The sequence below is a fragment of the Aspergillus puulaauensis genome, chromosome 2, assembly GCF_016861865.1.
Source record: "Aspergillus puulaauensis MK2 DNA, chromosome 2, nearly complete sequence".
Lineage (NCBI taxonomy): Eukaryota > Fungi > Ascomycota > Eurotiomycetes > Eurotiales > Aspergillaceae > Aspergillus > Aspergillus puulaauensis.
The window spans coordinates 3,184,172-3,208,333 of record NC_054858.1 but is presented as its reverse complement, the minus strand read 5'-3'; the positions used below and the strand labels follow the sequence as shown (position 1 = coordinate 3,208,333).

The window sequence follows — 24,162 nt, the reverse complement described above, 5'->3', positions numbered from 1 at the left end:
GTGGTTAGGATAGAACAGATGAATGTGGGATTACTTTCAGTATAGCTAAGAGAAATGCTTATATGCTTCTTTATTCTTCACTTGTACATCAATCACAAATGGCATGTATGGTAAATTGTGAATACACCATTGTAGTCACTTCCTTCACAGTCTCGCTGCTAATACACTGATAGACATCAACAAAGGCATTATCAGTACTAAACCTTTATAAAGAAAGTGCCACCCCAGTATAACAACTGGAAGATGTGAAGATATGCTGCAACAAGACTAGAATCTCACAATCAGGAAATATATTCAATCCATCACTATCCGTTTCTCTAATTAGAATGAAGACTACGGCTTGTTTATATTGACTTATTAGGAGCTTGATATCGAAATAACCATTAGACTATACAAAAGCACTAGTATTTAGCCGTCCTTCTATAATGCTAATCTACCAACACTCTAGCACAGCTTGTTCTGTATTTGGCTTCTTAAGAAGCCCCTAATTATCCTCTATAGTTGCTCGGTCTACAAGTGACACACCAGCACAGCCAACATAAGTTGAGTATAAGTTGAGAATCAAAGTATATTATGCATATATACGACAGGTCATAACCCATTCACAGAATCATACTAATCTCCAATCCATTACCACATCCAGGAATCACCGTCCCGGCGGCCCAACAGGCAAAGCCAAAAACCCAAGCAAGAACTGAACAACATTCGTCCCCAGCGCCGCGAGCACCTTCGGATCCTGCAATCCCGAAAGCTGCGTCTTCTTCGAACACTCCTTCTTAACAGGAACCCCATCAAGGCGATCAACCACCCACAGGAATGCATCCGCCGAACCCGTAACGGCCAGGATGGCATGCTCGGACAGCAGATCGCGCGCATACTCCACGCTCACCCCGCTCGCGCAGTAGCTGTCATAAAGGTCGTCCGTGTCCTCGACGGGACTCACCTCGTCGTTGGCAGACTTGTAGATCATGAGCGGGATCTCGGGAGTGTGCTGGCCCATTGCGTTGGCGTTCATGAGGTCCTGCGCGGGCTTGGTGTTGAATACATCTGGGTCCCTCATGAAGCTGTACACGTCTTTGTTGAGATACTCGATGATGTTCCCCGTAAGACAAAGGTTCTGAGTCTTATTGAACTCGGCCCATTTTTCGGGCAGGATGTTCTCGGCGATGAGCTTGACGGCCGAGGGGTACTCGTTCGCCAGCCCCTGCACGCCCGCGGGGATCAGGCCCGCGAAGAGCCCCTTGTTCGAGAGTTCGATTACAGGTGGGATCTTGGGCACTGTGCCGCCGAGGGCAGCACCGGCGAGTTTGAGTTCTGGGGCGTAGCTTGGTTGGAGTTCCGCTGCGAAGCCGCTGGCCAGACTGCCGCCGGAGTAGCCCCAGAGGACGACGTTGGCGGTGGAGGAGACTCCCGTGAAGTCGGTTGAGGCGAGGGCTGCGCGCACGTTGTCGAGGACGGCCTGGCCGGTGAGGGTGTTTGCGAGGAAGGCAGACTTGGGGCCTAGGTGGTCGGGGACGAGGACGACGTAGCCCTTGTTCAGGGCGGCGCTCATGAACAGGTATTCGGCCTGGGGCATGATGAGGGCGAGGGCCTCGCCGGCGTCGGCGAATTGCTGGAGGCCGAAGGACGGCGAGCACGTCCGGTCTGCGGCATCCTGGGCGACCTGGTAGGAGAGGACCTTGGTGTAGTCGGCGTTGTGGGGGACCAGGACGGTGGTTACGGTGGTGATGGGCTCGCCAAAGGAGTCGGTTGTACGGTAGAGGATCTGGTGCGTCGAGTCGAGGTTCACCTCAGCCAGGCCGAATGCTGCAATGGGCGAGGGGGGAGCGCGGTGTCGTAGGATGGCACCGGGGGCCTCCGACTCCCAGCCATCTGGGGGGGTATACCAGGGGTCTTCGTTCGGGGGGATAGGGCCGGCCTTCTTGACGGGGCTGGAGGGCAGGGCTGCGACGAACGGCAGAAGGAATAGCAGCAGCTGGGCGAAGAGGATGGCCATGGCGAGAACTCTGCTCTGCTCTGACTCTGACCCTGGAGAGCCTGGACAGTCTTGGGAGGACGAAACTAGGGCTGGCAAAGACGATCCCCCAGGGCGACTGCCCCATTTTGTACCTGAACCCCCCTAACAGCATAACAACGCCAGACCCGCTTAGCCTCCAGGTCCCATCGTAAACAAACGGAGCTCAAAAATAAGCCATCGTGATGATCGTGTCGACCATGGGTCCCCCAACCCAGGCGGGGCGTACAGGCAGCGTGCTGATACGCAGGTCACAAAGGGCAGCCTGCAGCCTGCAGGACACAGCGAAGGCGAGTCAGCGAGGCCGCACGAAACACAGCCGACTAAGCCGAGGCGAGCAGTTGGGGAAGACAGGGATCCAGTGGGAAATCTTTTGAGGAAGAATTGGCGTGATTATTGGCAATGATTGGGCGCCACCACCGCCGAATCGTCCAGCATTCCCAGCAGCCGATCCTCATTCCCCAGATTCTCCGCCCAATTTCCAAGCCACACACACCGCTGCCCTTGCTGATTTGCATAATCGAGCATCTGGAAATCCACTAGCCGGGACCCCTGGTAGAAAACCGTCACGCGTATCGTGGGATTAGAAATCCTCTCCCCCCACACCATCCGGAGTATTTCTTCCCCTCGCCAGCCCTCCTTTGCAACTCCATCACAAGCTTATCGGCACACTCTGTTTGTACTTTGTCGACGCCGCCCACCCTCGATTTTAATCTGTATACCCCTCTCCCGCCAGTTGTGACGCACTCTGCAGCCAGCCGGTTGCTGACAAGCCCAACGAACCCCGGCCTCAACCCCACGCCAGATCCACAGTTAGACCGTCAGGCGGGGGAAAGCCCGGGGTTCGTCTTGGCCGCATCGTCGCAACAACTACCGCATGAAGCTGTGCCTGTTGTGGTGCGAATACGGTTCCGAAGCTTAGCTGCGGGCGCACCACAGCCGAGGAAGTTGACAGGACTATCCGGTAGATCATTTCCTTCTGATTAGCATTACTCTAATCTACTCTATCCTGGCTTGGAGAGCAAAATACTCCGTAGCCTGCCTGTCAGATAAGATCTTTTCGCACAGCTTACCCAAATGGTCCCCTGTCCGAGTGCTGAGGCTGGTGGTGTGCACGTTATTCCGGCGGACAAATTAATGCGTCTGTTAGCGTTAGGGCTGGGATTCATATGATGGAACAGTCAAGACTCACAAACTGTCTCTCAAAACTGTCTCTCCAACCGAGGGTTCTACCTCCATAGACAACCGTAACAATGAATGTTTATTAACTGGTTCCTGTCAGGGCTGTGGCACATGCAACCAAGGATCCTCTTCGGGCACTGGGGACGAACCGTGGTTGAACCATGGACGAGCATAGACGAGATCCAGTCTTTAGAGAGTAGTCAGTTTCTTCAGAGTAGTTAGTTCCCCTGACAGCTTTGACTCGGCTCGCATCCGCTGCTGATGGTGAATGAGCATGGGCATGCAGGGAACAATGCAATGCAGTATCAATCCCCACCATCCCCCATTCCAGTAAAAATTAAGTCTAAACGACCACCAAATGCTGGACGAGACGACCAGACACAGAAAATGATTGCAGCCCTTCCAACTAACCCTGAACAGCAATAACCCTCCGCCTTCGTCTAAGTTTGCGATCCGGGCTTGCAAACATGCGATGGACGGGTTGGACACCTCAATGGTTGTTCTGTGGCGATAGGAATGCGAATACGTGAGGTGCAGTCAAAACTTAGGCTCATATCCTCATAATTAAAATAGTCTACAAGTATATACATGAATCACGATATAGATGGAGTATATCATTCAACCCCCCGCGGCATGACACTCGACGCCCGTGCATCCGCAGGCATCGTATCCCACAGCACCTGTCGAACCTCGCAGCCAACCTGCTCAATCATGTCCATCGCCCAAAGCACATCGAGATGCTCGTACTCTTCAATCACCTTCGCATGCGCCAGCTGCACGTGGGGCTCCCGGCCATTCCGGAAGCGCTGCAGCAGTTTCCGGCCATCCACGAGCTGGTCTGAACCGCCAACCCACAGTGCAAAGGGCGGGGTGTTGGGGCCATACCAGGCGGTGTCACTTCGGGATGTCTCGTGTTCGGTACCTCGTTGGATACAGCGGTCCTCGTCAATCTCGATTAAACACGAATCCCTTGTTGCGAGAATGCATTCATGTGTTGAGAACCCGTCCGCGCCGAGCCACCACCGGATGGTCTCACTGCTAACATAGACAGGCGCGAACTGGAACAGGCGGTCCCGAAGTCCACAGTCCCATCGGTCGTCTGACCAGTTGAAGAGGTACGAGAAGACTACATAGCCCAGCTTTCCGTATATCCGAGAATGAAGCCATCGCTGAACCGTGAGCATGAACGGAATGAAAGAGTGGATGCCGAAGATTAACCGAAAGGCTGCAGGCGATACCAGTCGCATGAAGCGGAAATAAATGCGCTCAACAAGCGGTCCAGCATATACGGCCGGTGCCAGAGCACAGAAGACCGAAATATGCTTCCCCAACTCCGGGCGGTGGCTTTTCGCCAGCGCTATGAACGTTTGCGCTGTTCCTTGCGAGTGACATACAAGCCCCAGCTTCTCATACCCAGTCTGAAACAAAACACGCGATGTCAAAGCCGTAATATCGAAGACGCCCATGTGTTGAATCGTCCAGCTCCACATGCGAGGGTCGTTTTGCAACATCGTCGTATGTTCTGGTTGAAGACCGCAACGGTTATTTCCAAGCCAGACATCATACCCAGACTTGCAGAGAAAAAAAGCAAGACTATCGTCGTCATTCGCGCAATAAGCACCTGAGTTCTGTAACAAGCCATGCATTAACAGAATTGGATACTTGCGGCGAGCACTGTCGGACGACTGCGAATGCCTTCCCCCGCTAAAGACAATCGGACCCCGCGGCCCTCTCTCACTGGCCGGCAGAGGATTATACTCTTGAGGGTTGTAAAGATGCCAAAGCGTGAGGATAAACCCGTCTTCCGTTTGAACTTTGAATGTCTCCACGTCCAGCCCAACCCTCCTGGCATAATAGGCGACATCACCGATAACCAGGTCTTTCCCGCCTTCCAAGGGTGGACAATCATCTGGGACTTCCTCGTCAACCTCCCTCTTCTCCTGCCGAAGTTTCCACCTCCTCGATGAAGTTGTTCTTTCCAACCTCCGCGCTCGCTCTTCTGCGTGAAACCTCCGCTGTTGTGGCTCGGCCTTTCCTTGTAAATAGTGACCTATCGAGACTAAAGAAAGCCAAATGCTGCAAAAGAGAGCCCCGAGAATTATAATCAAGAGGAAAAATAGGGATAAAACGAATGATGTCGCCCGAATCGCCAAATATCGCAGGGTTTCAAGGGTCGAAGGAGGGTGATCATATATCGGAAGCGGGGGAAACAGGGGATGCCGAGGAAGACTGAAAGCGGCCCACTGGGGAGGTGATAGAAGCGTCGGTGAAGGCCGTCTACTGCTGAGAAGGCCATCGGTGACAGAGGAGACCTCGCCATCGTCCGCGTCATTGGGTACTCTATCCAGATTCTCTAATCGGAGAACGGACGGTTTCATTTTATCGGCTGCCGCAGCTGGCAGTTCGACGACCTCGGTATCCGGCATTGACGCGCGTTCTTTCTGGTATTCGGATTTTCGAAGGGGAAGTTTCGGTGTCCCGTAGAGGGACTCGATTGTGGTGGTTGTTGCATTTTCAACAGGATCCGGCGATATTAACATGGTCAGAGAGCAGTCATGAGACGGAGCATGTGTGTCATTTCTTGGTTATAGGAGGATCAGGTGCAGTGGTAGTGACTGGGTGCTGAGATCAGAATAACGCTAATAACACAAAACAATGTATATGCAGGCGAAGCGAATGAAGCAAATGAAGAGAATGAAGAGAATGAAAAGGAAGAGAAGGAGAAGTAGAAGGGAGGGGATGATCGGCTGGGGTTTAAGTGTCGAGGAGATCCCCGAAAGCTTGAGGGTCTACAGCGATCCCTCCCCGATATAGACCACACGTGAAAGCAAGTCATGCGCGTCCCCCGCGATTATTGGTCGAGATGTCTACGAGTTCGTGCCTGAGGCAGCAGTGTCAGGGATTGCGGCTGGATTTCCGCGTCCACAATATGTCAGTGGCGCATATATGATGAAATAAAAGTAGCATTCAGACCCGCTCTAAGAGATACAATCCGCTCTATATCCAAGTATTACTGAAAGCAACGAATGAAAACGTCTAGCCAGCCAAAAATCTATGCCTTCTCCACATGCTCATGGGCTTGTTTCGCCTGAACGTCTGCCTCCAGTTCAGCCAAGCCGCTGCCCGTGCGTTCAGAGGCAACATCGCGCACCTCTGTGTAATTGACAGACGGTACGAAGCCTCTGGAGCGCCACGCAACGGGGACCTTGGCGTACAGCTCGTCGACTTGCTCCAGGGTAAGGCCCTTGGTCTCGTAGATGCAGGTCCACACGAAGATACCAGCAACGAGGCAGAATCCACCCCAAATGAAGAATACCTTGGACTGGAGGTTGGCGTTTCCAGGGCCAGCGTCAACCATATACGGAGTTGCGTAAGCAATGGCCCAGTTGAGGAGCCAGTTCGCGGCGGTTGTGATGGAAAGACACTTTGCACGGGCCTTGAGCGGGAAAAGTTCACCAGTGACGACCCATGCCACTGGACCCCAGGAAGAGGCAAAAAAGAATATGTAAATGCAAACAAACGCAATGAGAACCTTGTTTGCGACACCAGAGTCGGTGGTCATACCCACAATGGCCACAATGAACTGACTGACGCACATTCCAACGGCCCCGAACAGCAAGAGTGGGCGACGACCCCACTTCTCAACCATCCAAAGACCAGGGAAGGTTGACACAACATTGACAATATTGGTAATCAAGGTAATGATGAAGCTGTTGTTGATTCCAGAGTGCTGGAAGAACTTGGTGCCGTAATAAACTGAAAACTGTTAGTGTATGCCATAGAAGGTGCAGGGTGATTGCATACAGATGAAGTTAACACCAGCCAGTTGCTGCAATGCCTGGACAGCACATCCTGTGGCAAGACGTCTGCCGATGGACCCACGGAGGATCTCCAGGTAACTAGCGGTGCCGACGCTAAGCTCAAATTCATGGTTGGCCTGAATCTCTGAAATCTCTGCAACAAGTGCAGGATCATTTATATCCAGACGGCGAAGACGAGCAAGTGCCTTGGTGGCATCCTCGTGTCTGTCCTGCTTGATCAAGAAACGGGGTGTCTCGGGGAGGACGATCATTCCAACAACCAAGATGATGGCCCAGGCGAACTGGACGGCAACGGGAATCCTGTAGGAGCCGGTGTCATCGCGGTCTTTGGTCGAGTTGTTGACAATGGCTGCGAGCAGCAGGCCAATTGTGATTGCAAGCTGATAAGCACCGACAATGGTACCACGAATCCATTTAGGAGCTGTCTCGGACTGGTACAGGGGAACGGTTGCGGACAGCAATCCAACGCCGAATCCGGCGAAAAAGCGACCAGCAACGAACAAGGGGATGGCAGTGGCCACAGTCTGCAAGACCACACCAAAGCAGAACACAAAGCAGTCCAGGATCATACCGATGCGACGGCCAAAGTAATCGGCAACGGGTGCCGCAGTGAGGGCCCCAAAGAAAGTACCGGCAGACAGCAGAGACACGATCATTGAGGACTGGGAAGAGGTGACATCGGGAATTTGATCCGCGGGATTCACATAACCGGTCGAGAAGGTCTCCCGCCAGTATTTCATGGCCAGAATGCCACTAATGGTGCCAGTGTCATAGCTATTACGGTCAGCTTGGTCATCGTTGCGCACCGAGTAGATTGAATACTTACCCATACAAAACACCACCAAAAGCCACAAACAGGCCGATCATGATAGCAGGGGCAGCGGAGCCCGCTGCATCATCAGGTTTCCTGAGCATGAAGCCCATCTTGAATGAAGAATGCTAACGAGTAAACAATACAATTGTGCGGTGGGTGGGACGGATAGAGCCAGAGAGGGAAGGAAAAGAGATCAACAACTCCCTGCCCCAGAGGGCACACTGGAGCTTTTGTACTTCTGGAGACGATGTGAGAATGCGGAGGAAACGGCCAGGTCTTCGCCATGTCCGGCAGGGCCAGAGTATGGTGTATGGCCGGGGGGAAGGGCTGATGGCCGAAAGCAGCAGCCACCACTGCAATCGGTGAGACACATGCCAGCTGCGAGCCAACGCACGAGAGGCGATCATCTCCCAGCGGCCCACTCGGTGCATGAGAGAGATCGCGATTATCGCCCCATGCATGGCATTGCGGAGACAGTTGACGAGACACATTCCTGCCCTTGCTTGTAGCCGCATGGGTTATGAGACATGGTTTAGGTTGATGCCGCCCATGGAACGAGAATTTTCTGGAACGCGACAGGGGAGTTTATAGAGTTCGAGTGCGTAGCAACCGGGAGATTCTTCCTACGCTAGCTCTACATTAGATCGGATGAGATCATGAGGCTATTCAGGCTAAGTGGATGGCAAGCGGGCGAAACCACGAAAGTAGGCCGAATGTCCGGAGTGGGATGGGCAGCAGATCACACAGTGACACCAAGGACCAAGGAAGCCGACTGCGGAGATCTGGAGTTGGGTGGCACGAGCGAGTCGAAATGCGATAACAATTGACAATTGACACTGGGGATGGAAAACTGACATCAAAACAGAGAGACGGAGAGGGAGAGGCCGCATGCGGTCATCCCAAATCAATCTCATCACAACCCCCAATCAAACCAAATTACTTTCAACGCTCAATTTCACCAACGTACTTTTAATTCCCTGCAGTTCTTCTCAGTCAAAGTCAAAACATGAGGGAATTGTTGATCCAGACACTTCGCTCCGATGGTCGGGCACACCGTCAACACTCAACAGGCTGCATTCCTGCCGGGATTCCGCTTCGAGAAAATTCTCTGCTGCAATAAAGAATGCAAGAACACACGGCAAGCATACGAAGCAAGACGCAAATAAAATCACAGAAGCAAGGAGGTCTCTCGATCGGATCTGCACCGTCTCGCTGCTCGCTCTCGCGTTCGCCTTTAAGCTCAGTCTTGATCAATTTAATTAGTCTTGGTACAGTGTAGAACTCTTGTTTTGACTCTTGACTCTTGACTGTATTTTGAAGGAATTCTGGAGGCCGAAATTCCTGTTCCTGGAATGTGCCAGAGTGCAATCATCCATGGTTGATTAGACAACGCAATTACAATGGCTTTGTTAGGGTGGTATCTGATTGTTGACCGCGTGGCTTCGATAACATTGTTGGTTGTTATTTGGTTATTTGCCTCTAGACACGGTGTTGTAACCCAATCGCATAATCTTCTAGTATACGGAATCTGCATTGAATCCAAAATAAGTTTTATAGAACAAGTATGTAGAACACGTAGAACTCCCACCCATGCAAATACCACTCATATATGCCTAAATAAACCACGCCTCTATCTACACCAACCAATCCAATCCAATCCAATCTATCACCACATCAAAACCAAAAAGAAATACCACGCCAGCGACACCTTCGCAACCCACTTCACCGAGCTCCCAAACTGCCAGCGTACGCGGCCAAAAAGTGAGTCGCGTCGCCGGTCCGAGTTGCTCGGCCGCCACTTGGACGCATCCCCGTCCCCGTCCCCGTACCCCGTTTCCTCGCCGGGGTATGCGTCATTGTACGACTGCGGCGGGCTGTAGCGGGGGTAATACCCCGCGCGATTGGCGAGCCCGCCTGGCTTGACGAAGGAGGTGGCTGGGATGTTAGAGGATGAGGTACGGGAGATGGCGCGGCGGCGGGTCCGGGGTTCGCGGGTTTCGGCGAGAGGGAGGATTGGTTCTGCGGCTGGGGATGGGGTTGCGCGGAGGGCGAGGATGACGGCTCGCACGGTGAGAACGGTGATGGTGAAGGCGAGAATGATGCCATAGTGGATGAATATAGATAGCTGGTCGGGGAGGAGGCAGAGGTGGTTTTGGATGGTAGTTCCCGGGCTTGATAATCCGGTTGACTTGCCTGTGGCGGGATCGATGGGGTTCCACAGACTGGTCAGGACAAAGCCCGGTTTCCGGACGCCCATTGCCCACGATGTGCTCTTGACCGTTATCTCCTTGGGGGAGCCACTGAACTCACGATGTGTAATCTCGCAGTAGTCATGGTCATCGCCAGAGTACACATGAACTAGGTTCGGGCCGACCTTGGATACAATGTCATTGGAGATGGTCTTGGTCAGTACGTTCTGGTACTGATATCCGCTGCTAATCTTGATGGAGTTGGGGTCATCCTCTTCTAGCCCCTCTGCAGAGGGAGGATACCGCTCCCTTAACGGACCGCATGGTGTCGCCGGATTACGGTACAACGGTACATGCGTTAAAAGGATGGCGGGGAACCCGATGATCTCAGGGTCGTCTTCCCTAGATACCGCAGGCTTCGTGGGCTCGGAAACTTCGTAGTTAAACAACCGGCCGTTCCTCGGCTTCCCCAAGAAGCGTAGTTCGTCCATTTCCGCCCGGCCTCTGTGAACTTTCATCGCATTCAGGAAATCTTCCGGCTGCTGCCAAATCTTCTGGTTTGGCCGTTCGCTGTCTCCGTTTCCCCCACCTGTACTTCCAGTCTCGGGATCGGGTTGATCCATTGCACTCAATGACGGAGTGTCCACGGACACAAACGAATGGTTCCCTATAACATCGACACGATTCCCATTTCCGAAGAAGTTCTGAAAGCGGTCTCGAACGGGTATTTGCACACCCGACCCAAAACCCAAGTCGTGATTTCCAGGCAAACTGGCGATCAATCTCCTGCCTCGGGGATTCGTTGATTGCGTCTCCTGGTTTGTCCATGGGTTCAAGAATATTTTAACGAAGCGATGGAATTCCTTTTTCCAGTAATCATCGTCGTATTTCCTCCAACGTTCCTCGGGACTTTGGCTATGAGCCGTCGACCATTCCCTTCCGCCGTCAAAAAGATCACCCAGAAATAACACCGAGTCGGGGTCGAGAGTATGTTGTATTGACGAAAAGGAGCGGCGCATGTACTGGTCTGTGAATTTGACCGTTAGCTTGGATAACGGCCATCGGCGATCGGGATACGTGTGCGGATCGACGAGCTGAGGGTCCGCGATGAAGGCGACGTGATGCGGTTTCGCATTGCTAGGCTAGCAGCACAAATGTCAATTATAGCCCCTCTACAGGCTATGCGACAAGACAAAACTCACCCATTTCTCCCAATCATTCCAGACACACGACTCGACACTGTCGCGGAAGACTGTCCGCTCTCCCCACCATAACGTACAGATCCAAAGCACGATCAAAGCATTCGGGATTGTAAAGATAACCTTGGCAGTCTTCAACGCCAATGTCTTCACCGCAGCGACGCTATTAACCTTGCTCAATTGGCTCGATGCCGTTCGACCGGCTGCGGTCAGCGCATCGTGTACGGATTTCAAAGCCCCGGATGGGGAGGACGTATCTCGACGGGCGGGCTGGTAAGCACTGGCGGCTGTAGGGAGGTACGAATAACTCATAGTCAAATCTCAACCGTGATAAGGTGGGAAGAGATTAATGGCGTCGCAGCATTGCTCCGCGGAGGTTGACTGCGGGCAGTTCGGTGGATTGGCCAAACGATTTCGGAATCAGATGGTATCTAGTAAAACTATTTCCCAGAAATATGCGAATACGGCGTGCTAGAGGGGCGAGAGCATCATGGATAGTAAAATTTCCAATATGTGAAGTGGCTTATGCAGTAAGGGGATGTTGATGAGACCCTCCGCGATCGACATGCCTGGCCACGTCACGTGGACCGCCATACCTCTATAGCTGTCATACCACACAACTGGTGAAATTAAGAGCGAGTAATGGGTCAAGAAAGTAATAATTGTGCTATCTATGGTTTTGAATTTCAAACAATAATCCACACGCGCAGACTGTAAACCTACATAGTCTAACAGTTAAGGTACACCTACTAGTAGTGCGTGATGAAATATATATCAGAACATGGACGTATCAAGTGTATTATTAGACCTCAATGGCCCATTATCTGACAAAAAGAGACATATTTCTTGTGGAACTCCAGGAAGACTCAGCCATGAAGACGAAGGGGTATAAAGAATACAAGTCTGTAGCATGGGCTTTTAGGGAACAGGTATCAATGAACTAGGCATACAGATAAGAAACGAGGGGGAAAATACAAAACGCGATCAAGTGGGCTTCGTTGGGCAACAGTGCTTGCCGCCGCATTCATCGTCACACTCCAAAAGGCAGGCTTGGGGATTCCCATCCCGTATGCTGGGCGTGCGACTAGGTCCCGATTGTGAGTGGGATGAGCCCGCTACTTGGTTGTCCTCTGTATCACTGCCCTGGGGAAACTCGGGCTGGATAGTGGATGAATGGATGCCGTACGCATGGAGGCATTGCCTGACTTGCTTTGCGAGGTGCATATATCGCTCGGATCCCTCGCCCTTGATTTCTGTGTCCACTTGGATATGGATTGAAGCAACAGTCTTCGTGTCGCTTAGCTGCCATACGTGGAGGTGGTGAGAGCCGATAACTCCGGGAAGCCTTTCGACGTCTTCCTTGATGTGGTCGATGCTCACACCATGTGGCACAGCCTGTAAGAGGATTCGAGATGCTGCCTTGCAGAGGGGAATTGCTGAGGCCAGAATGATCACTGTGATGACAAGAGAAATGCCGGGATCGACGTAAAACCTCCAAGAGTAATCGGTCAACCAGATGATAAGAGCAGAAAGTATAACACCGATGTTGCCCAAGGCGTCACCCATAACGTGGAGGAAGACACCCCGCATGTTGAGGTCATGGCCGTGCTTCTGTTCCTTCGGTTTAGGCTGGGCGTGGTTATGGTTCTTGTGGGGGTCGTTGTTTGAGGGTTGGCCTTTAATAGGAGCGTTCTCGTCGGTGTAATTGAATCCGCGATCCGTATGTCCCAGCAGCGTAGATCTTTCCGTGGGACCGAAGCCGTCTGCCGTACCGTTCTCCGCTGGTGCATCCGATTCATAGCTATCATCCTCGTCCGGAAACTGGTTGCGGCTCGCGGCGCTAATGATGTCTTGTCTCATGCTCGCCGGGTGTCCACCAATATCTTCGAACCCACGGCTGGGGTTGCTGTATCCGCGCGAGATGCGGTGTTGGCTGTCCAGGGTTCGACGACGGGAATAAGTAGCGGTTGGTTCAGTGATTGCGCCCTGTGAAGACTAGTCAGCATGACGTGCAGATGATAGACGGTTCGCGGATGGACACGTACAGCTGCACCCTGCCCCGCGGACTCCGATTCGCCAAGGTGTTCATGGTTGTGTCCTTGCTCCGCAGCATCAACGCCTTCTTCATCATGAGCGTGCCCATGGCTGTGCCCATGGCCGCCATGTGAGTGATCGTGGAACAAGACCAGACCGACGATATTCGACAACAGTCCGGCGCAGCCTACAATGCAGACAAACTTCGGACTCTTGACCTCCTGCGGCTCCACCAACCTTTGTATCGCTTCGAGGAAAATGGATAAACACAGGGCGACTAGGAAAACGCCGTTGACCAGCGCACCGAGGGTTTCTGCTCGTTGCCACTGTCATAGAGTCAGCCCGAATTCCAACAAGGGCGGGGCAAGGGATAGTCACTCACCCCATAAGTGTACATTTTCGAGGAAGTTTCGCGGTTGGCGACTTTGACGGCCCATAATCCAACGAGTAAGGAAATAACATCGTTAAGCTAGAGAAAGTCAGATGTGAAACAAACGGACAGCGTCTCGGCAGGCGTACCATGTGAAAGGAATCGGCGACAAGGGCAAGGGAATGAACAGAATAACCTAGTAGCAACAGCGTCAGTATAACATAAAGCTGTAGATAACCAGAGGTACGAACCGGCGATCAGTTCTAGAAGGAAGAACGCTGTATCTATCACCAACAGGATGATGATCCTGTTGGTCTTGGAGAGGCCCATGGTGGTTTGCGACGCAGAGCCCGGGATGTGCGATTGGGAGCAACAGAGACGGCAGACGAGGAAATTAGCAGAGATAGGTATTAAACAAGGGAACAATCGTAGAGATGGTGCAAGAGAGACATAAGTAGGGAGTGATGAGAGGGATGAATTGGGAATGTTGAGAGCGGACAAAAAAACAGTCCGAAAGTCAAAGTGGCGGCGGTTTTTTCTGCCTTGACGACCAACTTCTCACACCACGCGGAAGTCAATCATCCACTTTCTACACTACTTGCAAACCCGATACTTCTCGCCGTCTCTAGTTTTTGCTAGCTTGAACTGCCCTGAGTTCGCTTTCCCGATGTCTCAATTCCCCTCTCGGCGAATTTCCGCCATTATTGCTAACGGCGCTGTTATTGCGTCATCCATCCCAATCTCGGAAGCAGCCGAAGATAACAAACAACAGACCATAATTTAGGCAATGCTCGCGATCAATCCATTGTTCATCACTTCTGTCCGTATACTACGTATAGTCGGGAATAGATGTGCAGTTTCCGGTCCAGCAGCTCCTTTCGCACTTCCCTCAATAGCACATTGACATCCTCCACCGTCCACCCTAGGGAGCGGGTCATCAGCGCCAATGAGTACGCTTCAAGCACCTCAAGCATATTCGTCTGGTGGTATCTGCCCAGCTCCTTGAGCTTCGGGCCCTTTGCCCATGGAGAGAATGGTACTTTGTAGATATGCTCCTGGACGTTCCCGAACCCAGCGCCAACCATCCACTGCTTATAGTTATTTGCCACACCGAGCTGCTTCCCGAATTTCGTGCTCGCCTCGATCAAAAGTTCGCGACAGCCAAATCCCGTGAATTGGTCGCCATACAACCTATACTCTCCCTGTCGATAGGCGTGATAGCGTCGTCCATTCTGCTCAGTCAGCATGAATTGTCGCCCCGAGTCACATCTCAGACCTCGTATTTGCGAGCAGAGTTAATACCACGCGTACACAGTAGGTAAAATATCAAGGCTGGTCCTACTGGTAATTTATGATGCTCGACGAGAGCGATGCTGTGGAGCTCCCAGCAGTCCTGTTGTGCCGTCAGTACCAACATCCGCCCAAATTCCAAGATATTCAAATAACATACACGCTCGCAAAGTCGCCATCATCATAGAGATCTGCATCTGCCTAAGTAGACCAAACGTGTTACTAGGGGTATTTCGTTTCACGCATTTGGACGACACCTTGCCTCTGGAACTATAGGCCGTTGCGTATCCGACGGGCGGGCCATATTGGTACAGATCAACGAGGAGTAGCAATACTAATAAACCCGGACCCGTTGATCGATAATAGTTAATCTGTCTTTTCCACGCATCACACCTGAAACCGCCTGCTTACTGTTTGACATTTGTGCCCGTATCTTTCTGAGAAAGAAGCCAAACATTAGAAGAGTTATGGCTTTGGATAAGGCCCACGAAGTTTATTTATCCTAGTAGCCTTATACTATTTGCGGCTGTAAGGTAATTTGTTCTCTAGTTTATAAATAAGTTGGTTAAAGAACGTACATGGATATCTGCGACGATGATTACGGCCCCGAGATTCGGAAAACTTTCCCGGATCGGTTTAAGTATCAATACTGTGGAGGTACCCTTTACCAGAATGATATTTATTACCATTCTATGCTATTTTAAGATTTATACCGCCACTAGAGATATTATCAAATTAGGTTCGGGTAATTCCGAGCTTGGGCTGGAGCAGAAAATCGAGCAGGATAATAAATAATGGTATAAAGAATCCCATAAGGTTGTTTGTCTGGACTATTGTTCTGCCCTGCGTTCGTCAACAAGAACGGGGCCAAGATCAGGATTCTTCGTCTTCGTCTTCGTCTTCGTCGGTGTTCTTTTGTTTAGACAACTTCTTCGCGCTGGCTGTCCAGGCGTCGCGCAATTTCATGCTGAGCAAAAGCCCAGCGTCTTCGGACACCGCGCTGTCTTCGGATTCGAATGTCTGCCCCTCGACCAATGATTCCGGTAATTTGCATCCTGAGACATACCATGCTAAAGAAACCAGAGTTGATTTGTTCAAGTACCTGCCAAGTGTCGGCCAAAGCTGCGTTCTGTCAACCTTGCTTTGTACGGTGAGGTTGCCGTTGCGCTTGGCTTGGAGGTAGGAGATTATGAAACGGAGATATAGGAAGCGACGGGCGGGGCGATTATCAGTCAGGAAGGTCAGCTCTTTCCCGTCGAGATCCTAGAAGCCCTATTAGAATATGTCACATGTGGGAAACGTAGGAGTTACTAACCCGGAGTCTGATAATCTCAGGATCGTTGCCCTGTGGATCGTATGACTGGTAGATGATATCGTCCCGTTTTGTGTCGTCCAAAACCACGCATTTCCAGCGGGTCGGCACCGAAATCTCCGCAGCCAAAGGGACTATGACTATAATGCCCTGGTCGAGTCCCTGTTCCAAGGCTGAGTGCAAGGTGAGACCTGCCAGATATGATGATGTTAGCTTCCGTTTCCTTTCGATCTCACATAGGAGAACACTCACCATTACGCTTGTCATCAAAGACGGATTCCTCGTCTCCAAATAGGTGCGCAAGCTCGTCTCCCGTCAGTATCTTGGGGACCATGTGCGCTGCTTTGACCTTATGGTGCGCCCTGCCCAGAATATGGCACCAGGCCACACCGTCACACGCTGCCGGGCAATAGTAGGCCAAGACATCTTTGCGAAAGTCGGATTGGCTGAATTCACGCCTGCTCTGCTTAGCAGAAGCAAGCATGATCCTCTCCACCATGACAGTCTGGTAAGCCCTCTCCAGTAAAGCGTTACTTGGCTCGTCGAATCGCTGACGTTTGGTAGCGTATTCATCCTCCACGTCGGCATGGAATGTGCGCATTTGGCGCTTGGTAATGTGTAACTCCTGCGAGGCACTCCGGAAGTTTGCCAGATATGGCTGGATTACCTCAACGAAGTCCGCGCTGGTCATTTTTTCGGATTCCCTAACCACGTCATACGCGGCTAGCTGGCATTTTATGAACTCCAGCTCTGCTTGGAGGGATGCGGCCTTGGCCTCCAGGAACTCGCTAACGGTGGTTTCGGGGGACATTTCGAAAGTCTCGAGAGGGCACTGACGGAGAGCAAGCTTAGAAGGATAAACGAGACGAGATGGTGTTGAAATGATGTAGAAGGACGTACTGGGAAGAAGGTGAAAAGTGAGTGAAGTTGGGAGGAAGAAGATAAAAGTGAGTGAAGTTAGAGGGAAGAAGATAAAAGTGAGCGAAGTTGGAACTGGGAAGGAGTCACTGGAGGCAACGTAGTAGAAACCATCTAATTAGTAACACAAGACAAGCTTTGAGCAGAGCGTAGGGCTGTAACTTTATTCAAACCTTTCTTGACTAAAGATTACGTTTCGGTGCAGGCGCCAGCGATTAATATTCGACAAGATACGGTCATGTCCAGGATGTGTCTTTGACGAGGCCCCTGTCTGTCCCAATTCAGACGCTGCTGGGAGAGAAGTATGACTCTTAAGTGATTGATTTACAGTCTCTTACTGATCAGGTGGGTAGGTCACAACGCAGCTAGAATGGCATTGTAGCTGGTGAGCCTTATGGCTAGTCTGGTAACACCGATCCCCCATATCTTGAGACTGTGTACGGTGGTCTGTGTTCCGTCTGCACAGCTAATAGAGTAACACAACATGAACAGACCCTGCATCATTCCATCATCCACGGTCTCAAATTTCTTGAACAACAACCAAGCTTGCCAATAAGACCGTGGGGCTGTGCGGTCCGTCGCTCCCGTTGCCGCGAGGCTAAACAGCAGCTAAAAAGTAGGGCGCGGGGTTGCTTCTGAATTGATCCAAGACGGGCCAGCTAGGAGAATATGATTGGAAATAAGTTGGAGTCGTTGCGGTATATATATGAGGTTGGTGGCCCACCGAACAATGGTCGTATTCTCATCCAACGTGGACAGGAAGAGCTTGAGTGACAGCTGCACGGTTATCAGTTTCGAGTCATGCTTCATCCCGCGGCGCTTCTTGCCATTGTTTGCGCTGGCTACGTGCTGGCCCTGCTGATTTACCGGCTGTGGTTTTCTCCTTTGGCCAAATTTCCAGGCCCCAAGATCGCAGCTGCGACGCTGTGGTATGAAACATACCACGATGCATTTCGGTGGGGACAGTACACGTTTGAGATTGCCAAAATGCACGAGAAATATGGTAAGCTTCGCATCACAACGCAACGGCTTTTCTGACCAAGCAGGCTCCATTGTCCGGATTAGCCCACATGAGCTGCATATCAACGACCCGGACTACTACGAAGTCCTGTACTCTCGCGACAGCCCACGAAACAAGTATGCGTACTTCACGACGCAGTTCGGCATTAGTCGCAGCACGATTGCGACTGTCGACCATTACCACCACCGCATGTTACGCTCGAACATGAACCCTTACTTTTCAATCACTCGCGTTCGGAAGCAAGAACCGCTTATACAAGGCCTCGTGAACAAGCTCGTCGATCGGATTAGTGCGTACAAGAACACAGGAACGCCGATTGACCTGCAGCACGCCTTTACCTGCTTCACGACCGAAGTTGTCTCCGATTACACCATGGGCACGGGGCTTCACTATCTCGACGAACCCGATTTCATTCCCGAATAGAGCACCACTTTAGCTGGCAGTGTGAAGAGCGGCGTGTATATGAAAGCGTTTCCGTGGTTGGGACTGGTGCTTGCGGCGATGCCGCAGTGGTTGCTTTCGCGCGCATATCCTGGCATGAACCTGGTCTTCCAGTTCCAGGCACGGTGTAATAAAATTGTACGAACGATCATGAATGAGCAGAGTGCGCCAGATTACGAGAAGGTGAAGAGCCAGTTTAGCCAGCCGACCTTCTTCCACGACGTCCTTAATAGCAATCTTCCGGCGGAAGAGAAGTCTCCAGAGCGACTAGCCCAGGAGGTACAAGTTGTGATAGGCGCGGGCACAGAAACGGTCGCGAAGATGCTGGCTTGGACGATGTACTATCTACTTGAGAAGCCGGAGAAGATTCAGAAGCTGAGGGAGGAGCTGGATCGGTTGGATCCGACGAATACTGCAACCCTTCTAGAGTTTGAGCAGATGCCATATTTGGTGAGTTGCCTGGTTGAGTTCAAACAGCGCTAACAACAATAGACATCTATTATGCTCGAAGGACTTAGGTAGGTAGACCGCATGCTATGTAGAACCTGCTAACAAAGTAGACTTTCATACGGCGCCAGCTCAAGATTACAGCGTATCGCTCCAGACCGCAACCTCCAGTTTCAAGAATGGTCCATCCCAGCAGGGGTATGTTATTGGAACTATTATGATATAGGTAACTGACAGCCCTAGACACCCATTGGCATGAGCACTGCCCTACTCCACCACAATGAGAAGAACTTCCCCGACTCGCACGAGTTTATCCCCGAGAGATGGCTAGACCCGGAAAAGCGCAAGCACCTGGAGAAATATATGGTGTCGTTCAACAAGGGATCACGACAGTGCGTTGGGATGAAGTACGTCTTGAGTTGCCTCATTGTTCTATAAATGCCTTCTAACAACTGGCAGCCTCGCACGCTCAGAGATTCTCCTGGCTCTGCCCAATATCGTCCGCCGCCTGGATCTAGAGTTGTACGAAACGACGCGCGAGGATGTAACACTCGCCCACGATCTTTTTCTGCCTTTCGCGCGGGAGGGAAGGAAAGGCGTTCGTGTTTTAGTAGGATAGCCGTCTCTTCTAGGAAAAGCACAAAGGCCTAAGAAACCACCACATACTTAATAAATCTTATACCGGCTTGTTGTGCCGGACCACTGCTCATTTCCACTTGCCATATATTTCAAGGCCTGAACGTACCTCTCCCCTTGAGGCGAGAGTTCCAAACCCTCAACCAACCCTTCCATCTCGCCCTCCAACTCTCTTGCCGTCACCCAAAGCACCCTCTTCGCGCCCTCAAACCCTATCCCCAGATTCCTCGTCAGGATGGGAATAGCCGAACAAAGCTCCGCGCCTTCCTGATTACTTTCAGCGGCCTCCTTAAGCTCCTTTTCCCAGGACAAGATGTCATTTGCAATAATCATATGCCTGACGACAGTCCTTTCCAGATACTGGAAATCATCCCTCTCAGAACCTGTGAGAACGATGTTATCTACAAAGCGTATCAACGCTGTAAAAAACCTAAATACCGCAAATCAGCATCAGCATCAGCATCAGCAATCTCTACCAAATGCGCCAGCTGTAGACGTCAGATAGATGTAGGAAGGATAACATAACATAACATACTCCCCACCCACATCCCCATATCTAAACCCAAAATACTCATCAAGCTGCGCAACCTCCAGCCGCGCCTTACTGGTCTGCGCATGGAACAGCGCAATGGCTCCTTTAAGGACGTCGTTCGCGAGCTCCTCGTTCTGGGTCTTCATATCGTTGATTATTTTCATCAGGATCTTCTCTAGTGGATTCGATAGATCTGCACTCGCGGTCCCCTGCATGATATGGAGCAGTTTCGCCCCTATTTCGCGGGACGCGGGGATAGACATTTGGCTGAATGCATCTATGTTTGTCAATACATTACAACCAGACATTTATTGATAAAGCTGGGGTTGCATTGTAGTATATGTATGATGGATGGAAGGAAGGATCGGATATGCATACCGTCCAGAATCCCAGTTAAACACACAAACAGCGCCGCGCTCTCGAGTCTATCCAGTGGTCCCTCGGGACAGAAGAGAGCGAGGAGGCGGGGGAAGTCCATTTCGAAGAACGCGGACTTGTAGTTTGCGCTGGAGAAGGACCAGGTTTTGTCTAGGTAGGTGTGGACGGTTTCTGTGAGTTGTGGGGCGAGGGGGTTGCATTTTGTTAGGAGGGTTGTTGTAGTTGTCGTCGTTGACATTGTTGTATCTGAGTAGTACTGGGTAGTAAAAGATGAGCTGGGGGATATAGATAGATATTGTAATGGAGATAGACCAGGTGAAGAACGGAGACGTGGTGGAATTCGGCTGACCCACTCAGATTAACCGTTCCAATTAGGAGTTCTTTCTAGTTCTAGTGCTCTGTATATCTTTATATAACATCAAGCCAAATCCAACTCATTATCCCAATCCCATCTCGAAAACTCCATCCCACCTCCATCCTCCGTTTCAGCTAAAGGCGACGAAATCGACAGTGGAAACTCACGCAGAACCCGGGTCGGGTCTACAGTATCATTACAACTATTCTCTTTCGACGTCTCCGAACCTTCCGTCGTATCGTCCGGAGTCAAAGGCGCATTCTCTCTCTTACTTTGCGTCTCCCGAGAAAAACAGTCGATATTCAACACACTGAGCTCCGAAACCGGATTGCGCGGGTCCATCATGGTCCAGTAGTCCAGCACCGCGCGGAGGACGGTGATATCCGTCTCTGTGAGCTGGGCGAACCGATCTGCCGGTCCGAGGAGAATCGCGCTGTATCGGACGCAGCGGTTTGTGAAGAAGCGGAGGGCGTCAGCCTGTAACATCAGTATCTATCCAAGGCATAAGTAGTGAGAGGTAGGGTACCATGATAAAAGAATTATGCCACATCTCCTCGATCTCAGAAAAGTAATCCAGCGACGCGCGGATATAGTTTGCCGCGCGCTCACTGGCCGGTTTATCTTCGCCGTGGAGGAGGATCGCATGGACTGTCCCTGCGACAAGCACGCAGTAGCTATAGAACGACGGCGCAAGCATATATCCAGCGGCCTTCGCGTCGACGACCAGCGTCGTCAGGGCCTGAGCGTGGCCCCAGCACGAGGCGTGCTGCGCTTCGAACCAGGGCGTTGGGGTGGGTTCGTCTTTGTATGCCTTTCGTTTCATGCCGAGCAAGAATGGGTGGCTGAGGATGCAGTGGGTGAGGTGGTAGAGGGTTAGAGAGAGGACGAAGTGCGATGTGCGGTCTGTGTGAGGGAGCTGGATACTCTGACCTTGCTCTTTGGATGGAGCGTATGTGTCGGCCATTTGTTTCAGCGATTCGAGACTGGTGTAGATGCTGCTGTGGTCGGAGTGGTGTTGCCATGGCTCGACGGTGGTTGCTTCGCTGTTCATCATGTAGTCAATTGTGCGGCCGAGCAGTGCTGCGAGCCCGACGCTGAGTCCAGACAGCCCGACGACTTTGCCTGGTGTTGAGCGCATCTTCTCGTCGAGCAGCTCTACTATCGTGAGCGACGACTGGGCGTCTTGAATGGGTGTGTCGACGGGGAGCTTCAGCCGGCAGTCAGCGACTTTAATGGCCGGCGGACGTCGAAACGAGCAGCAGATGAACCGGTCGACGAGGAACAGTGACCAGAATATACCGCGTCGTTCTTCTCGCTCTGCAGCAGGGAGACTCTCGTCTGGCTCCAGCATCATCTGCAGGTCCTGGCTGATGCGCACGGCCATGCCAATCTTCACCCAGGCGGCGCGTCGTCGACCGGCTGTGCAGTTAATATTTGGCCTAGCTTTAGTTGAAAATAGACATACCAGTCGCATCGATAATGGCCAGCAGCGCCAACGCCTGAATAACAGAGACATCAGAGCCATCACCTAGCCCGTCCGGCGACGACATGATCATCTCCCACGAGCACTGGGCGTACCCGTCGATCGTCTCCTGCTTGCGCTGCTTCCATTGCAGCTGCGAGGAGAAGCGCACGGCGGTCGCGATGAAGGCGAACTGCAGGTATTGAGGGACCTGGCGCTGGTCGATCTTGCGGCGGAACAGGTCGGGGTTGAAGAGCGTGTAGGGCTTGTTGTGGTAATGGCGGAAGAAGATGTCGTAGGCCTGCAGGAAGACCTGGTGGGCGTTGGAGGCCATCTGGGGAGTTGGACGTGAGATGAAGAAGGATGATTTGATTTGATATTGATTGATTGTGGGTAATTACCCCGGACAGCAATCGCTTCCCGATCGGTTTTCGGTGCACCGGGCCGGTTCCGGTGATACCCGGTTCCTATCTATATACAGATATTATTTGATACAGATATTGATCTATACAGACTATATAGACTCCACAGCCAACACTCCCAGTCGGTCTGGATCATCAACCTCCAGCCGCCCATTCGTATCCCTCTCAAACCGGTCAAAAAGGTCAAACGCCGTCTTGCTGCCAGGCTCCAGCCACAACCCCAGCTGCTCCCTCTTCACCTCTACAAGCCTATACCCCCACCCATAAAACACCATTCCTTCCGATCCAGCATCAGTATTATGAGTAGACCCTACACCCCTCCCATCCTGTATATCCCGCCTCTCCAACCGATAATCAACAAACCACACCGTCCTTACCGCATCCGTATACAACACATCCAGCATATCAGCCAACGCCCCCGAAATCCCCTCGGCCCAGTCTGGGTCAAAATCCACCGCAACATTCTGCCCTACAAACCCAGGCCCGCCCTGCCCGGATCCCCACCCGCGCGCGGGCGCATCAAAGAGCGGCACATAGTCGCCCGCGTACTGATGGAACCAGTAGTGGCCGACGGGGTCGAGGATGTGCACGAGATCCGTCTTTGGGCGGATGGTGATGTATTGCTTTTCGTTGTTGGTGTCGATATACACGCCTGTATGCGAGATACTTGAGGCTGGTTTGCCGCTTTCGCTCTCCTTCTCGTCGCAGATGTCTATTTCTGCTGATGGGGAGGGCTGGAACTCGTCTAATTCTGCGGCCCAGTATTTATTACTCCCGAAGTAGTTCATCAGCGCCTTTCGGCTTTGGCGACAGGCGCGCCAGAGCCCGCTGTCGAGGCGGTAGGCGGAGCGGTTGGCTTCGCGGGGAACGCCGAGGGTCCATCCGTGTCTGCCGGGGTTGAAGTGGAGAAAGTCGGCTTGGTATTTGTTGCTGACGGTGGCTTTGTTGACGTAGTGGTCTGCCAGGTAGAAAGTGTGGATGTGGTTGGGGCCTGGGAGGGGGCGCACGGCTAGGCTCCAGATGTGGTCTTGGAGTTCCGGGGGGAGAGAGGGGAAGAGGTGGAAGTGTCTGTCTGTGGTCATATTCTCTGAATTATGAAGATGTATATTGTGTGTTTGATAGTGGGATGAGGGGAGAGTTGTGAGTGTTGGGGGCGATCATCTTAACTAAGCAGCATAAGCTTGTATAAAATATAGTTCATGTATATTTGACACAAATACATTTGCTATGAGTTGAACATGGAGAGAGTTGACTTGACATAATACCTAAGGAATAACCAATGCACCCCCTATTGTAATTAATAATAAGTTTAATTGGCCTACCAA

The 24,162-nt window shown here is 51.8% G+C and overlaps 13 protein-coding genes across 13 annotated transcripts; 3 read left to right on the top strand and 10 right to left on the bottom strand.

The window, feature by feature from the left end:
- Positions 1 to 646: 646 nt before the first annotated feature.
- Positions 647 to 1,996, bottom strand: APUU_21307S (putative secretory lipase; the record flags this gene model as incomplete). The annotated part of the gene is made up of 1 exon (XM_041700045.1): positions 647 to 1,996. The coding sequence occupies one exon, from the start codon at positions 1,994 to 1,996 to the stop codon at positions 647 to 649; it is 1,350 nt and encodes a 449-aa protein (XP_041553069.1).
- A 1,814-nt stretch (positions 1,997 to 3,810) lies between these two features.
- Positions 3,811 to 5,736, bottom strand: APUU_21306S (putative ab-hydrolase associated lipase; the record flags this gene model as incomplete). The annotated part of the gene is made up of 1 exon (XM_041700044.1): positions 3,811 to 5,736. The coding sequence occupies one exon, from the start codon at positions 5,734 to 5,736 to the stop codon at positions 3,811 to 3,813; it is 1,926 nt and encodes a 641-aa protein (XP_041553068.1).
- Positions 5,737 to 6,248: 512 nt separating this feature from the next.
- RGT2 (sugar porter family MFS transporter) lies at positions 6,249 to 7,941 on the bottom strand (the record flags this gene model as incomplete). The annotated part of the gene is made up of 3 exons (XM_041700043.1): positions 6,249 to 6,952; positions 7,001 to 7,791; positions 7,844 to 7,941. The coding sequence occupies 3 exons, from the start codon at positions 7,939 to 7,941 to the stop codon at positions 6,249 to 6,251; spliced, it is 1,593 nt and encodes a 530-aa protein (XP_041553067.1).
- A 1,556-nt stretch (positions 7,942 to 9,497) lies between these two features.
- On the bottom strand, positions 9,498 to 11,531 carry APUU_21304S (putative manganese ion homeostasis (Fr); the record flags this gene model as incomplete). The annotated part of the gene is made up of 2 exons (XM_041700042.1): positions 9,498 to 11,162; positions 11,223 to 11,531. 2 exons carry the CDS (start codon positions 11,529 to 11,531, stop codon positions 9,498 to 9,500), a joined length of 1,974 nt encoding a protein of 657 aa, XP_041553066.1.
- A 672-nt stretch (positions 11,532 to 12,203) lies between these two features.
- APUU_21303S (cation diffusion facilitator family transporter) lies at positions 12,204 to 13,953 on the bottom strand (the record flags this gene model as incomplete). Its single annotated transcript, XM_041700039.1, has 5 exons — positions 12,204 to 13,205; positions 13,265 to 13,579; positions 13,636 to 13,722; positions 13,773 to 13,819; positions 13,875 to 13,953. The coding sequence occupies 5 exons, from the start codon at positions 13,951 to 13,953 to the stop codon at positions 12,204 to 12,206; spliced, it is 1,530 nt and encodes a 509-aa protein (XP_041553065.1).
- Positions 13,954 to 14,435: 482 nt separating this feature from the next.
- APUU_21302S (uncharacterized protein) lies at positions 14,436 to 14,870 on the bottom strand (the record flags this gene model as incomplete). Its single annotated transcript, XM_041700038.1, has 1 exon — positions 14,436 to 14,870. One exon carries the CDS (start codon positions 14,868 to 14,870, stop codon positions 14,436 to 14,438), a length of 435 nt encoding a protein of 144 aa, XP_041553064.1.
- Positions 14,871 to 15,786: 916 nt separating this feature from the next.
- Positions 15,787 to 17,036, bottom strand: APUU_21301S (uncharacterized protein; the record flags this gene model as incomplete). The annotated part of the gene is made up of 3 exons (XM_041700037.1): positions 15,787 to 16,176; positions 16,229 to 16,416; positions 16,478 to 17,036. The coding sequence occupies 3 exons, from the start codon at positions 17,034 to 17,036 to the stop codon at positions 15,787 to 15,789; spliced, it is 1,137 nt and encodes a 378-aa protein (XP_041553063.1).
- Positions 17,037 to 17,944: 908 nt separating this feature from the next.
- Positions 17,945 to 18,587, top strand: APUU_21300A (uncharacterized protein; the record flags this gene model as incomplete). Its single annotated transcript, XM_041700036.1, has 2 exons — positions 17,945 to 18,146; positions 18,190 to 18,587. The coding sequence occupies 2 exons, from the start codon at positions 17,945 to 17,947 to the stop codon at positions 18,585 to 18,587; spliced, it is 600 nt and encodes a 199-aa protein (XP_041553062.1).
- Positions 18,588 to 18,755: 168 nt separating this feature from the next.
- APUU_21299A (uncharacterized protein) lies at positions 18,756 to 19,088 on the top strand (the record flags this gene model as incomplete). Its single annotated transcript, XM_041700035.1, has 1 exon — positions 18,756 to 19,088. One exon carries the CDS (start codon positions 18,756 to 18,758, stop codon positions 19,086 to 19,088), a length of 333 nt encoding a protein of 110 aa, XP_041553061.1.
- Positions 19,089 to 19,106: 18 nt separating this feature from the next.
- Positions 19,107 to 19,671, top strand: APUU_21298A (uncharacterized protein; the record flags this gene model as incomplete). The annotated part of the gene is made up of 4 exons (XM_041700034.1): positions 19,107 to 19,123; positions 19,166 to 19,250; positions 19,296 to 19,459; positions 19,512 to 19,671. 4 exons carry the CDS (start codon positions 19,107 to 19,109, stop codon positions 19,669 to 19,671), a joined length of 426 nt encoding a protein of 141 aa, XP_041553060.1.
- Positions 19,672 to 19,718: 47 nt separating this feature from the next.
- APUU_21297S (uncharacterized protein) lies at positions 19,719 to 20,836 on the bottom strand (the record flags this gene model as incomplete). Its single annotated transcript, XM_041700033.1, has 3 exons — positions 19,719 to 20,118; positions 20,224 to 20,497; positions 20,599 to 20,836. The coding sequence occupies 3 exons, from the start codon at positions 20,834 to 20,836 to the stop codon at positions 19,719 to 19,721; spliced, it is 912 nt and encodes a 303-aa protein (XP_041553059.1).
- Positions 20,837 to 21,016: 180 nt separating this feature from the next.
- On the bottom strand, positions 21,017 to 22,749 carry APUU_21296S (fungal specific transcription factor domain-containing protein; the record flags this gene model as incomplete). The annotated part of the gene is made up of 3 exons (XM_041700032.1): positions 21,017 to 21,430; positions 21,480 to 22,372; positions 22,419 to 22,749. The coding sequence occupies 3 exons, from the start codon at positions 22,747 to 22,749 to the stop codon at positions 21,017 to 21,019; spliced, it is 1,638 nt and encodes a 545-aa protein (XP_041553058.1).
- A 180-nt stretch (positions 22,750 to 22,929) lies between these two features.
- On the bottom strand, positions 22,930 to 23,919 carry APUU_21295S (2EXR domain-containing protein; the record flags this gene model as incomplete). Its single annotated transcript, XM_041700031.1, has 1 exon — positions 22,930 to 23,919. The coding sequence occupies one exon, from the start codon at positions 23,917 to 23,919 to the stop codon at positions 22,930 to 22,932; it is 990 nt and encodes a 329-aa protein (XP_041553057.1).
- Between the last annotated feature and the right edge of the window lie 243 nt (positions 23,920 to 24,162).